The following is a 14,637-nucleotide window of genomic DNA, read 5'->3' on the forward strand; positions in this document are numbered from 1 at the left end:
CCACTAACCAAAAATGTGGCGACACCCATTGCCAGCTGAGCATGTTGACTCTCCCACTTCCTTTGGTCTTGGGGTTGCCCGTGGGCATGTGATCTCCCATGTTCGATTGGCCCATCCTCGCACCACCTTCTCTTCAGGAAGTTGGCATGGTGTGGGGCCTACGTCCTGCCCCTTGCCCTGGCACCCATCTCCACTGAAGGTGATTAGACAATGACATTTCAGGATGACCTCGCTTTGCTGTACAGCCAACATCAGCCACTGTGAACGGAGAGACGCTTATTCCTCCCGATGTCCTTTGTGCCTTTTTCGGGATGCTTCCCCAGTGGACACTTGGGAAAGACCCACAGTGGTGACAGTGGTGGCGGGGATCTCCCAGAAAGCCTTAACATGAGGCTGTTCTCATTTTCAACGTTCTAACCATAGTTGACCCCAGATTCAAGGAGATTGTAGAGCAAATGGCTACAATGGAGTGGACCCTCCTTGTACGCATTGCTCTTCAGTGTTCACAAAACCCAAGGTCAACTTTATTAGGCTCTTTGCACACTGAGGAACTCATCCTCACCGCAGCCCATGATGTCGGCTGCTGCTGGCTTCCTGTTTGCTTAGCTGGGGGAGAGACAAGCCCAACCCCCAGCCCCCGGCCTCCCACCAGTCACCCTGCAGCTGGGTTGACGACTTTTCCCAGGAAGAGCAAGCTCTGGGTGGTCACCTCCCAGAGCAGCACCAGGAAGGGCCTGTTGAAATGGGCGTGTGGGGCCGCTGTCGTGTTCAGAGACTGGGGCTGGGAGAGGACTCCTGAGGCAGCCCCTGCCTCAGTTCCCCGCTCACTCATGTCCATGGCCACCTTGTGTGACACCTAGAAGGAGAGAGGAGGGGCACAGACAGCATCAGCTCAGGGCCCTTCAAGGGCACAGATTCCACCTCGTGCAGCATTAAGGTGGAGGCAGAGGCACCCCATTCAGGCCTCACAGGCCCACCTCCCAAGAAAGAAACTCCAGCCTGTATTTTACTTCCCTCCTCTCCCCACTTCTCCCCCTCTGCCATATCTGGGAGGCTCACCCTGAGGGTGCGTTTGCTCTCTGATGGGGAGACAAATGGGCTTGAGCAGGGCTGAGGGCTGCGAGCATGAGCCAGGCTGCAAAAACCCTCTTAGGTCACCGGGGTGCACGTGGCCCAGGCCCCAGTGCCCTTTGCTGCTGCGAGCTCACTGCCCCTCGCTAAGCCGCAGTTTTCTCATTTTTTGAATGGCTTGCTCAGCCTGATTCAGTGGTTTTCAGATGAATTCAGTGGGACCACGCTGCCTGATGTGTCGAGCCCTCTACCGACCTCTGTGAGAAGAATTCCTTTTTAAGCAAAACTCATTGTTACACAGCTTCTTAAGAAGAAAGGATTCTGAGGGTTTAAAAAAGTTGAAAAACTTTGGCCTTGACAATCCCTTTCATTTCTAAAGAGCCCCATGAAGAGATAAATCTGGCATTTAAGGTCACTGTGGAAGAGAAATTCTTTAAAAGGTGAAATAATTTCTTTCCCTTCTTGTTCACCCTCTCCACCGTGAGTGTGCATGTATGCACACACACACATGCACGCGTGTGCACACACACAATATCACATCCTGACTGTCTTGGTTTCACATCCCAAATGTCAGCTGGTCTTTCCCAAATAAAAGACAGAATACTGTCATTATGAAATTCCTAGCCAGCACTCAAATGACAATCACTGACTCTATTCTAGAACAAAAAGGATAACTGAAGAGAAGGGAAGGGATTTTGCTGCCTTCCCTCCTGTGGAAAATTGCATTACTCTTCCCCAATATTAACTCTCCCTTCCTATAAGGGACTATCGATCCTCGCTCATGCCCTGTGACTAGCAATGCCTCCCGCAGGAGGGGAACACAGACCCACCCACCCCACTGACGTCTGTCTTGATGATGGGACTGGTTTTAGCCAGTGGCACATGAGTGGCCTTGACATAGGCTGTCCGTGAAGGGAAGTGTTAAGAGCCATTGCACGTTTTCTCTTGCTTTTTTCCCACTGTTGTGGGAATGGCGTGTTCCAAATAGGGTCCTCTCCTTTAACCAACATCCTGAAAGGAAGAAGCCATGTGATGCAGATCTATAGCCAGATGGTGGTGACACACCTCTGACCCGTAGACGAACAGGAAATAAGCCTCTGTTCTCATAAGGCTGTGAGATTCTGGGGTTGTTACTACAGCAAGGCTCGTGGCTGCACCTCCTGTTCACGCCCTCGTTAGTGTCTCTGGCTCTAACAAAGGCAGATAGTTTCACTGCCTGCCCTAGGAGGAAGCATAAGAGGTGAAAACAAAACAGTCCCACACCTGGGGAAATTCTGACTCTGTGCGTGACCCTGAATATGTGCCTACTCGATTCAGGGCTCTGTGTACCTGCTCTGAAGATTACAGCGGGAGGTGGAAAGGGAGCTGCCCATAAAAAGAAGCCTTAAAGTTTGTGTTATTAAAAGCCAGGCTAGGAGAAAGAAGGGGGAACTTGACTTTCAAACAAACACTTTCTGTCAAAGGAGAAAAGACCCCACCACCACCACCACCACCACACACATATAATAGCCACGTTCACCACCTTACCCTGGAGATGGTTTTGTTGAGCTGCTCAGCAATTCCTGATAAGTCAGCTTCCAAGTTGAATATGTCAGTGAGACCCATGTGGGGAAGTATTTCTTCCAGGTTGTATGTTCCAGAAATGGAAAACTTTGGCAAATGTAAGTCCAACAGACTGGAGAGAGAATCAGACAGAGGAGGGGCGCTACTTCCTTACCTGTACTTCTCCTGCCCTGAGCTCTGGGAAGGAGGGTGTTTCCCACAGTGCAGGGAACCAGTCTTCCCACGACACTACCTGCCAGGCCAGAACATTCCATGACCCAGAACCCCCTTCTCTTCAGACCTTACAGACCTCTTGTGACCGCTTCACAGACCTCTTCAGACCTCTCATGTCTGGATCTGAGAAGACCCTGTGTTCTCAGCCATCTAGCTTCATTTCCGGCTCACTGATGGGGGGCTTTCTAGATGTCTGGTCTTGGGTTAGAGTTTCTACAAAGTTTGACTGATCAGATACACGTAATAACCATGTAAGATAAATACGGTTCACATTTCACTCCCTCTACATCTGATTCGTCAGCAAGTTCTGTTGGCCAAACTTCTGAACTACATACTAAATCCATCTATTGGCAACCACCGTGACACATGCCACTGTCATTTCCCACCTGTCTGAGCTTCAGGGATCCGATGAGAGATGGTGTATGTAAAGTGTGGGCACGAAATCAGTAGAATAACTCTCCCCCCTGCTACTGGCATGCCTTTCCCATCAGATCACCACATTCGCTGGGTTAAGTTCGCAAGTTTCTTTTGGCACAGAGTAAAGCTGTCCTTTTCTTCTTGGGATTACTCTTCTTAATTTTTGTTTGCCAGTTACTGGGCACCTGCCCAGTACTGGTTAATGAATAGCCAGTTTGGAAACTTCTGCCTCCAAAGAATTCAAATTGGAGACCCTAATTCAGGTACAGGAATCATTGCCAGTTTAACTCCTGGGAGCAGTATAAGGGTCCAGATGCCTAAATAAAGTGGGAGGCAGTTGGAAGTTGAGGGTTAAACTGAAGAGGAGGAAATGGAGGTGGAGAACAGGCAGCACTTAGAGCGTAGGCCCTACCATTGAGGGGGTTTGAGTAGAAGCTAGCAGAAAGGTACTGGTGGACAACCCAACACAGAGTAGGTGTTCAACCAGCGTAAATGCAGAATGAGCAGTTCCCAGGAAGTGTGATTTCCCTAGGCAACCTAACCTTCCTCACAGCCCAATGGAGGGAGAGCTGGCAGTCTGAAATTGTCATGCCTGAAAACCCATTAAAATGCTGCTGTAATATTATAATGCTGGCACAAGAAACGGTAATGGGAAGCATCTGAGATTTAGAAAAGTAAGTTGGGTTGGTCTTGCTTCTTGAAGGTCAAAGTGAGAGGTCAAAACAGACCCTTCCTAAAGGAAAATCTGTTGGTCTAGAATCCTACGGTGCTTCCTCCTGAGAGGGGAAGGGGCCCGCTCACCCCGAGGGAGCCTGAGACTACAGGACTGGAATCCGAAACTGACGAGAGCTATGGAGCTTTCTAGACAACAGGGATACTTCCGTACTTCCTGGCCTCTGTCCTTGACCTGTATCTTTTCTGTGGTATTTGAATCTCTGCCCAAACATGAAACACCCTTTCTGTCTCTGCTACTTCAGGGATGTTGGGGTGCTGAGGGAAGGCTCCTGTGGGCATGAGGGGGACTGGCGCCTATTAGGTGGTAGTAGATTAAAGATGGCCGTCAAGGGTCCTGGAAAAACACACTGTTCCCCAATATTCCCCAATTAAAAAAAAAAAAAAAGATGGCCATCAAGAGGTTTGGTCTATACCTTGCCCCTCGAATCTGGGTGGGTTCTTTGACTGCTCTGATCAAAAGGATATGGCAGAAGCGATACTTCCAAGCCCAACCTTAAGAGAGCAGGTGTTTTCACTTCCTGTCTTTTGGGACACTCCTTCTTGGAGCCCTGAGCTCCCATATAACAATATCAACTAGGCTGAGATGCTGCACAGAAGACCCAGCTTGCTTCATGGAGATGCTGCATGGAGATAGAGATGCCTGCTCAGTCTTAGCTGTGCCAACCCCCTAGCCCAGGCACCAGACACCTGAGTGGAGGAGCCTCAATGTTCTAGCCCTGGCCACCATCTGACCCCAACACAGAAGAGACGCCAGGTTAGAGCTGCCCAGCTAGTCTGGGCCACCCACAGACTCGAGAGAGATAATAGATGTTCTTTTTCAAGTCATTCCATTTTGGGGTGGTCTGTTATGCAGCACTAGGTAATTACAACTCAAGGCCAGATTTATCCCAGAGCACCCCATAAAGGAAGATACACCCAAGAAAGGGTTGGCTTGTGAAGGGGATCAAGGCAAACCAGAGAAGACTGAAATTACTGTGAGAAAACTACAAACCAGAAAGCAAGTGAGACAGAAGTGGGTAGGACTGAGGTCCCATAAAACTGACATTTCGGTTTTACAGTGCTCTTCTTGGCATTTAATTTCTTCAAGGAATGTTTTAATTAAGAAGGATGGACTTTTAAGAAATACACACTGTTCTGCACGTGTCATAATTATTTTTAATAATTGTCCTTGCTCTGATTTTTATGTCTTCACTTAACTACCTTCTAATAGTAAATTATTATTTGGGGGAAGGGAGAAGGAAAAGGAAAGGAGAGTGGCAGAAATATGGCCAGGAAGGATAATAATGATTAATGCCCCATGAATACTTCTCATATACCAGGTAGAACTCCCAGTGTTCTCTATGTATTAACTCCATGAATCCTCCAAGCGACCCAATGTGGTGGTTCTCATGGCCTCATTTTATAGTGGAGGAAATCTGTGGCCCAAAAGGTGAAAAAATTACCCAGGAATACATAGTTGGTGAAGAGCCCAGGGGTTGGACTCTTGCAACTGGAGGTGACAAGAACTGCTCGGGTTCTGGGACAAGGTCTGCAGGAGTTGTGCCCCTCTGACACTTACCTGGGCAGGAGCAGTTGGCCCCATTTCCTCAGGGTCTCAGGCTGCAGGGTGGCCTCCACCTGCTCCATTTTCCCCGGGTCAGGAAGGATGAGCAGGGCTAGGGCATTCCCGCTGTATTCTATCTGGAGGACGGTGCAAGCCATGTCCTGGTCATAGAAGAACCTATGCATTTCCTTTTGGTGCATCATGGGGATGCGGAGGGAGGTCCTCTCATCCACAAAGAAGCTCGCTTGCTTCTGGGTCTGGTAGTGATGGAAAGGGTGCTTCCACTTGGCTTAGGACACAAAACGCATAGAACCATGAGCGCACAGGCCAAGGGAGCAGCTCTGACACACATAGGCTAAGCCACACTCGTTTGGTGACTTCCTCTTGGGTATATAAGTATGAGGCAAAGAAGTGGCATGGATACAGAATCAGGAGGCCAGAACGGAGGTCTGGTTCAGCCACCAGAGCAAGTCCCTGAGTGTGAGCTCTAATAGCCCAGGATTTTGTTCCATTTCAGAGCAACTTAACTTTCAAGAGGCAAAAAAGGTAGTATTTCAATCTACTGAGCACCTTCCATGTGTGAGGCACGATCTCTTTATATCGCCATCAAAATTACTATTAAACAGATATGATCTCCATGTTAGAGACTAGAAATTGCATCTCTGTGAATTTGTGGAAACATTCCAAATTTGCAGAGCCATGAAGTGGCAGAGCGGAGATGGGCCTGACTCTCGCTCCATAGCTCAGGTTCTTTGCAAACAGAGTCGACCTCTAGACAAAGATGCCTTTAGACAACAACCACCGTCTACAGAGAAGCTGGAGAGCCACCCTCTACCTCCCAACTCCCTAGCAGTCAAACTGGAAAAAAGAAAGAATTCAGTTAATGAGATGTAATATATAATGCAAAAGCCCATTAAGTCATAGTTAGAAATGCAGAGTTTGGTGGTCACCATCTTATCCGTGTGTATGGTATCTTTCCTTTCTACTTATGTCTCTGCCTACAACCACCTCCTGACTTGGCCTCTTAAACGCAGTGGTCTTGGTGGTAGAAGCAAGGAGCTGGCTCATCTTGTCTCCTGCATCCATACCCAATCAGTGACCACGTATTTCTGATTCTATCTCCAGAGCCACACCTTCATTCAAGGCCACCGTCTTACTTACTTTGGACCACTTTGAGAACATCTTACCTGTCTCTACTCGGCCACCCTTTCTCCCCTCCAAACATTTTCCAAATCGTAGCCAGACTGATCTTTCTAAAAGAGATGTGGTCATGTCACTTCACTGCTTCAAATTTTCTGGTAATCCTGGGGTCCTACGGGTAAAGTCTAGGATTCTCAACATAGTTCCTGCTTGTCTTTTCATTGCAACTCTCAGCTCCCCCTACCCCAGGCATTTCCCTGTTGGTTCTGTGTTTCAGTCAAACTAAATTTGTTTCATGTCGCTGAAAATGCAATGATATCTCTTCTGCTCGGACTTCTGCACATTCTGTTGCTTCAATCTGACTAAGCGTCTCTCCACCTCTCCTGCAGCTTCTTTGCCTGAGTAAATCCAACTCGTTCTTCATGTCTCAGTCCAGATTCCTTCTCTTCCAGGAAGGCTTCCCTCACTCCCCCAGTCTGGATAAGTGTCTCTTTTAAGAGCTCCAGGCACCCAAACCCACTCAAGCAGAGCTTCACTTTCCCACTGAGATGTAATTGCCTTTTTACAACTCATGGGACTGTGAGCTACACTGAGAAAACTATCTTGTTCATAAATGTCCCCTAGAGGCTCGCACAGTTCCTGTGATGTAGTCAGTATTTAATATATGATCTTGAATGAATGAATGAATGAATGAATGAATGAATAGCATTCCTGGAGGCCTCAAATAGGAGACCTAAGTTAACTTGAAATAGTTTATTCAGCAAACTTTTCAGGTATACTTAGTCCTGTGTCAGACTCTGAAAAATCAAAGACAATTAAGACTCAGGCCTTTGAGACCTCTGGTCAGGATCATAGATTGAATGGAGGCAGGAAAACCTGTGTGTGTTTTTTCTGCTTAAACACTTACACATTCTGGATAAAATAATGGAAAAATAAACAAATAGTTCTCAGCTCAAAAACAAAAAGCAGAGCTTCCAGAAACAAACCAAAAATGCATAGTTCTGATCTGGAGCTAGTATCGTCTGGCTCAAGGGTTATCAGAATCCATATGCCGCTCTTAGGGGTGGTGGTTAATGTCTTCTCAGGGGTAACTCAGCCTGATAAAACTCAGGCTCACACTTGGAACTGAGCTCTATACAAATAGTCAGGAGTTATGAAAGGCAATCCCTTCCTTATCTGGGAAGCCTGGATTGAAAAACTGCCCAGCAGCCCAGAGATAAGATAGGATAGGTCACCACATTTCCAAGGCCAGAGGGGAAAGAGTCACCTACTCTATTTTCTTTGTTTGCATTACTCACTCAGCACAGGAACTCTGCAACCTAGAAATTACTATAGAACTAGTGAAACCAATAGGACTAGACCAGAAGAAAATGTGAATTTGTCCACTAGAGACATTTCCACAATAGGCCATAAGAAACTCTCTCTCTCTCTCTCTCACACACACACATACACACACACACACAAACACACACACACACAATTTCAAAGTTGAAAATTTCAATCCTCTCTTAGAATCAGCAGGGCTAATAAAACCAAAAATTCACAATAATTGATGTAGATTCTTCTCCCTCAGGGACCTGGAGCACAACACTCTCCTCCATGCGTGTGTATAATACATAGTGACTTCCTTCAAAGGACGGAAAGGCAGGTAAAGGATAACTTTCCAGTGGAGAAATCTGACAATTATTACCTCAGCCAAGGGATCAAGGTCAACATCAACATTAATAAGTCATGCTGATAATATGTGTCCTTGACATGATGGGATCAGAATGGCACCTTACCTCTGTGGTTTTCCTCACCAAGTCTCATAACCCCAGTCTCAATCGTGGGAAAAACATCACACACATCCCAACTGAGGTATATTCTGCAAAATGCCTGGTCAGTACTCTTCACAATTGTCAAGGTCAGTAAAAGCAAGGAAAGTCTGAGCAACTGTCACACAGCCTCTGGGGAGGCATGGAAGGAGGGAAATAGGACAAGCAAAGCATTAAAAAGAAATTGAACTGTATCTGCAATGTCATACTTAAAAAAAATAAAACTCTGGAGCAAATGGTAAAATGTTAATATGTGTTCATTCTTCACGGGGGGCATGTATGGTGGTTTTCATGTTATTCTCTGTGTATTTCTGTATGTTTGAAATAGATGATAATATACAAAAATAGAATTTTTCTAAACAATGAATTACTGATAGAAAAGTGAGATTGAGTGCATAACAAAGAAATCAGAATCAAAATGGAATAGAAAAACACAGGGCAAGAGAAACCAACTATTGATAAATCAAGTAGTGGTATAAGCACATTATTTCAATATATTGAGGTAGTTACAAAGACAGGTGCTTTTTGGGGTGGGGTTTAGGTGGTGGAGGTGGCAATAATTCTGCCTGAGCCAGGGCTCACCTTTGAAGAAGATGTAATTCAACAGGACCATCAGCGTGTCTTCGGGGAGCTCCTGGAGGCAGTCCACCACTTGCCCGTATGTTTGCTTTCTCACATAGTCGTTCATGTGCCTCCCAGTTGTAGCAGAATCTGAGAAGTTAGCAGAAAAAGCAAAAGCTCCATACAGCTCCCTGATGTTATCCAGAAAGTGTTGCCGAGGCTTGAGCTGCTTGTCCAGGAACAGAGAGTTGCCCACTTTCAGCTCAAGTTTGGGGCTGGGCAGGTCAAGTGTGTGGATGAGGCTCTGAAAGCCCTGGTGGATGCTGGCTCGTGGGGTCTCCGTGAGGTTGAAGCCAAGTCCCTCTAGGATCTGAGTCGAGGTGTCAGCTTGGGCCCCAAGAGAGAGGAGCGCCAGGGTGGTAGAGATGCTCACCGGAGAGAAGAGGACGTTTCCTGGGGTTGCTTCTGCCAGCTGCTTGTACAAACGCAGAGCAAAGTTGGTAATGGCGGGTGTGATGGTGTGGTAGGCGGGGGCTGGCTCTGAGAGCTGACCACTGGGCGCTTGAGGCACCCCCACGCTCTTGTCTCCATGGGCAGGAAAGGGCTGGCAGTGGACGGAGACCAGGATCCCTGCTCCCAGCAGCCACAGCCGTGCTGGCCCCATCCTCTGAAAACAAGACGCCCAACACATCACTCTGCTGCGTAAATCATGTCATGGCTTCTTGTTGCTTACACAAGAAATCTCACATCCAGACTATATCCCACAGAAGGGGCATGGGGATAAGGTGGGGGTGAGCAAGCAGGGCTCCAGACACTCTCCCCCAAGCCTTCGGTCCCAGCAGCCGCCCTTTACCTGCTTTGTGTATTGATACGTCTATAAGATTTTATTGAGAAAAGGACTCCGGGCTATAAAAAAAAAAAGCTTGCATAGTCTTTTCTCCCTGCCTCCCTCCCTGGACCCTCCCTCCTTCTTCCCTGTCTTCTTTCCTCCCTCCTTCCTCCCTTCCTCTCTTCCTTTTGGTTTTCTTTCTTCTTTCTAGTTCTTTCGATCATCCATTAACATTCAGTGACTGTGGTGGCACTCAATACTCTGGAGCAATTGTTCAGGACCCTGTGACAACGAATGATGCTTGGCTGCCCTTGCACTTAGGTGTGGCCATTAACTACAATCTTGCCAACTGGAGGGAGAGGATGATGTATGCAACTGCTGGGACAGGCCCTCAGTGAGACGAGAGCCCTGCAATCTTTGGCCTTCCATTCACGGGAGTGTGGCTGTGGTGATCGGCCACGGGGACCTTGAGTATGAGGGCAGCCCGTGAAGGGTGGCAAAGCCAGAGGATGGATGGAGCCTGGGAAGATGAGAGAGAGAGAGATCAACGCTGCCTCCATCAAACCTCTTATATTGAAGACCTCTTGTCACCTGCAGTGGCTGAAACCTATATCTTAATTGGTGCAGAGATTTGGGAAAGATATGTCATGGGTTGAATTGTGTTCCCTCCAAATTCATATGCTAAAGTCCTAACCCCTAGTATCTCAGAGTGTGATCTGGTTTGGAAATAGGGTCGTTGAGATGTAATTAGTTAAGATGAAATCATGAGATGGGCCCTAACCCAACATGGCCCGTGTCCTTATATAAAGGGGAAATCTGGACACAGACACACACTCTGGGAGAACGCCATGTGAGAGGATGGCAGAGGAGCACTGAAGGCTGACAGCTGCACCAGGAGCTGGGGGAGAGGCCTGGAGCAGGGCTTCCCCCAGCCGCAGAAGGAACCTGTCCTCCCTATTCCTTGATCTTGGACTTCCAGCCTTCAGAGCTGTGAGACATAAATTTCTGTTGTTTAAGCTGCCCCATCTGTGGTACTTTGTTATGACAACCCTGGGAAACCAATACATTATGTATTGTGCTTTAAGTTATAAAAGGAGCCAGAAAAGCCTCTGATTCACCTCTAGGGGGTCCAGGTGATGCGGGGGCAGGAGACCCCTTGCTTCCGGGCCAGGAATGAGCTCCAGCTTGAGGTGGAACTGCACTGTGGAGAAGGCTCGTCTCTGCTCTCTCTGTGTCTGTCTAGGACCCACTTTCCCTTAAACACATCCTCACGTGAGCACAGAGCACACACCGCCACATTGCCACTCAGAGCCCACCTTGATGTCCCCCGTAAGGAGAGTATCGTCCCTCTGCTCCCTTCAGCACTGACCTTTCCTTCCCCTGGCCCGTTCCACAGCAGCTGTTCCCCTGATGACCATCCCATCCTTGTTTGTCCTGATAATGTTTGTGTCTTAATTAGCACCTTGAATACCTGTTGCCCAAACCAGTGGCTTCTGGAGCGAGTACACACGCTGTGGTCGTGTGGGAGAGATCATATTTTTGCAGACCGTTCATGGTACCTGGTGCCCTAAATACCCTGCCAAACCCCAAAGGCCAGTTGTCAGGAGGGATGAATGTAACCTCATTATCAGTTATGTTGTAACTCGTTTGCTGGTCAAAGTTCTCCAGGCCATGTCCCAAGGCCAGTGCCTCCACCCACCACAGCTTGCAGTGGGCTCGCTTAGTACAGTTTCCACTCACGCTGAAAATTCTTTTGAGGGGAGGTTTGGAAGAAGTAGAACAATTTAAAAAGTGATCTGCTCCTGGGGAAAATAAGAAATACAACTATGACAAAACTATTTCTAGTTTATTCTTTTTATCCATTTTCTACCATGCTGCACCCCAAGAATTCCCAGACTTGCAGAAGGGCCTATTTCCCAAAGAGGACTGGATTGTAAGCAGGGGGCCTGGGTTTGAAGTAAGGCTCTGCAGTAACTCACTGTCATGCTGTGCAAAGGAACCCCCCTGAACCGCGGGGGTGTCCCCACTTGTAAAATGCAAATCACAATGCCTGCCTTCTTGGGATGGGGTCACTTAAGGATTACAGGACACACAATGTATAAAGCACCTGGTACAGGGAAAGTATTCAGTGTTAATTTTCACCCCTTTCTACTGACGCTCGTGTCATTATACCTAATTTCTGTCTTTCTTCCTTTTCCAGAAAGATCCCAGAGAAACTTAAGAACTCCCTTAATTAATTATAATATTCCCATTTATTGTTTATTTTGTGGTAAGGATATTAGATATATTGTATCACTGGTTTCCAACCAGAGAGGTTCTAAAATGCGAAGGGAGGAATGAATGTGAAGAGGGGGGTGGTACTTTGGATCGTCTCAAAGATTGGAGAAGGGGGTGCTACTGGAGTTTAGTGGGAGAGAGAAAGCTCTGGAAATGCCAGAACAGTCACATGTGATGAAGACTGGTCCTGCCCAAATGCCAGCAGTGCCCTTGTGGAGAGATACTGGCTTCATGTCATTTAACTGAATCCTTATTGGAACATTGAGACACAGGTATTATTATCCCTGTTGTACATATGGGGAAACTGAGACTCAGGGTCAAGACGAACACTGGTTAAGAGGCAGGAGCACGATTCAAAGTCCAGACCATGGCTCTGAAGCATGACCCTTTTCGTATAACAGAGTTTCTAGTAAATTTGCTATAACAATGTTGTCATTTTGCTTCGGGTTTTATTGTTCTTTTTTCTTGCCTAACTGCCAGGCATACTGGGAGTTTCCCTCTCAAAGTTTTTTGAAGACCACGTTTTCATGAAGTTCCCAGTTCCAGCCTTAGAAGCAATAAATACATCATCACATTTTTCCTTTCAGGGGGCTTAGTTCTCCCATCCCCACCGTCAAAGCAAGGAGGAGAGAGAGAGAGAGAGAGAGACAGAGAGAGAGACAGAGACAGAGATAGAGAGAGACAGACAGACAGACAGACAGACAGAGAGGCAGCCGCCACCTCTGCCTTGTTTCTGGTACTTACAGCAAGGTGCCTGGGCTGGCGCCCTGGGTCTTCAGCACTGCACCACCTCCTACCCACAGGAAAATCCTGTTTGAAGATCACAGCAGCCTGGTCAATATTTGTCAGGTCAATTCCTGGAACCGGTGTGAAGACGACGCGCAGCAAACAGGAAGGGACCTTTTTTCCAAAGTATCTGTCCTACAAATGGTGAATTGTGATTCTGGACCCAGCTGGGTTTGAGGAGGGTCTGATATCAGTGATGAGGGCAGGGGGTCGTGATGCGGTTGCTGCTGACCCATCAGGGGTGTTTTGTGTGTTTCAGGCACTGGTCTTTGAGGAAGACCCTCACAATAAGAATGCAAGATGTTAACTAAACCTCTTGTGGTCACCATTGCAAAATATGTGTAACTGAAATGCTCATGCTGTGCACCTTAAACTTATACAGTGATGCACGTCAATTACTGATCAATAAAAAGGAAAAAAAAAGAATGTGACAGAGGCACAATCATCCCTGCTTTAGAGATGGGAAACTGAGGCTCCGTGACATTAAATAACTTGCTTGTTACATTAGTCAGGTGGGGCCACACTCAGAACATACGTCTGCCTCCCCAGCCAAACCCCCACCACCACACCATACCATTCAGTACTTTACTGATTCTTTAAATAAATATAGTCCATGTACAGAAAAAAGACTGGAAGGAAATTCAGAAAATAGAGCAAAATCGTCTTTCCTGTTATACTGAAAGCCTGTTATATTGACTCTTGTTCACCTATGTATCCCCCAAGATCTAGAATGTAGCCCAGAACTAAATGAATATTTTTTATGAACGAACCTTTAGGTGATGGAATTGAGGTGACTTTCATATTCTTCTTTGTAGATTTCTGTATTTTCCTAATTTCTCACAAAAAGCATGTATCTTATTTATAATAAAAACCAATAAAACAATCTTAAAAAGTAAAATTATTTAATCATACATGTCAAGCAAAATGAAAGCTTGTTCTGGTTGGCACAGTGGTTCCAATCAAGAGGCATTTTCAAAACATAAAGGCTTTTGGGAGACTGAAGCTGATTCTCCAAGGGATGGGGCTGGAGGCGCCTGTGGCTCTGGCCTGTCTCATGTGAGGCACAAGAAAACCCCAGGTGGAGAGGCCTGAGGGCTCGTGGTGAGACTCAGTCAGCGTGTGCTGGAAAGGTGAAGGCCAAGGGCATTTGGGCCAGGCACTGATGGGCTCTGCTGCACCCAGCAATGGAAACCCTACCCCTGGGCCCAGAACAGTGCTGAGAACCTTCTGGGTGTTTTATAAGAACACATTTGCAGTGCAAGTAATCGAGAGAACACGCTGTCCCTGTTTTTGTCTGTTGGTTTGTTTAGATGCTCTTTGGAGGTTTTATCACCTGGCTCTGACTACGAAGTTAGCTGCATCTGCCTTTAGAATATAGTCACTTCTGCCCTGAGTGACGCTGCACGCAATTCTATAATAATCATTCCCAATATTATGTGATTGATGATGTGGCATCTTGAAATCATGGGTCAAACTAACAGCCAAAGTTGTTTACATCTACACCATTTCTGTGTTTTCACAGGCACATGAAAATCGTAGTAGAAACCCTCCAACCACAAGCCTCAACCTCTGTGAGTCGCTTCCTGCCCCATCGGGGATTTGCCCAGGGAACTACTTGCCCCCACAATGGTAAGAAAGGCTCGCGCCCTCACTTTGCCCTCACTCTTCCTACTTCTTGGTGCTTCCTC

General features: G+C 47.0%; 1 protein-coding gene across 2 annotated transcripts; it reads right to left on the bottom strand.

The window, feature by feature from the left end:
• Positions 1-502: 502 nt before the first annotated feature.
• On the bottom strand, positions 503-13,064 carry SERPINA11 (serpin family A member 11). 2 transcript variants are annotated; one of them, XM_019745987.3, is made up of 5 exons: positions 12,908-13,064; positions 9,079-9,724; positions 5,558-5,831; positions 2,599-2,746; positions 503-856 (listed from the first exon to the last, which is right to left on the bottom strand). In XM_019745987.3, exons 2-5 carry the CDS (start codon positions 9,719-9,721, stop codon positions 653-655), a joined length of 1,269 nt encoding a protein of 422 aa, XP_019601546.3. In that variant the 5' UTR covers positions 9,722-9,724; positions 12,908-13,064; the 3' UTR covers positions 503-652. The 2 variants fall into 2 exon arrangements, with proteins under 2 accessions (XP_019601546.3, XP_019601529.3); XM_019745970.3 differs by lacking the exon at positions 12,908-13,064 and adding an exon at positions 11,256-11,425.
• Between the last annotated feature and the right edge of the window lie 1,573 nt (positions 13,065-14,637).

The sequence above is a fragment of the Rhinolophus sinicus genome, chromosome 3 (assembly GCF_057876585.1).
Source record: "Rhinolophus sinicus isolate RSI-liver-muscle chromosome 3, RSI-T2T, whole genome shotgun sequence".
Taxonomy (NCBI): domain Eukaryota; kingdom Metazoa; phylum Chordata; class Mammalia; order Chiroptera; family Rhinolophidae; genus Rhinolophus; species Rhinolophus sinicus.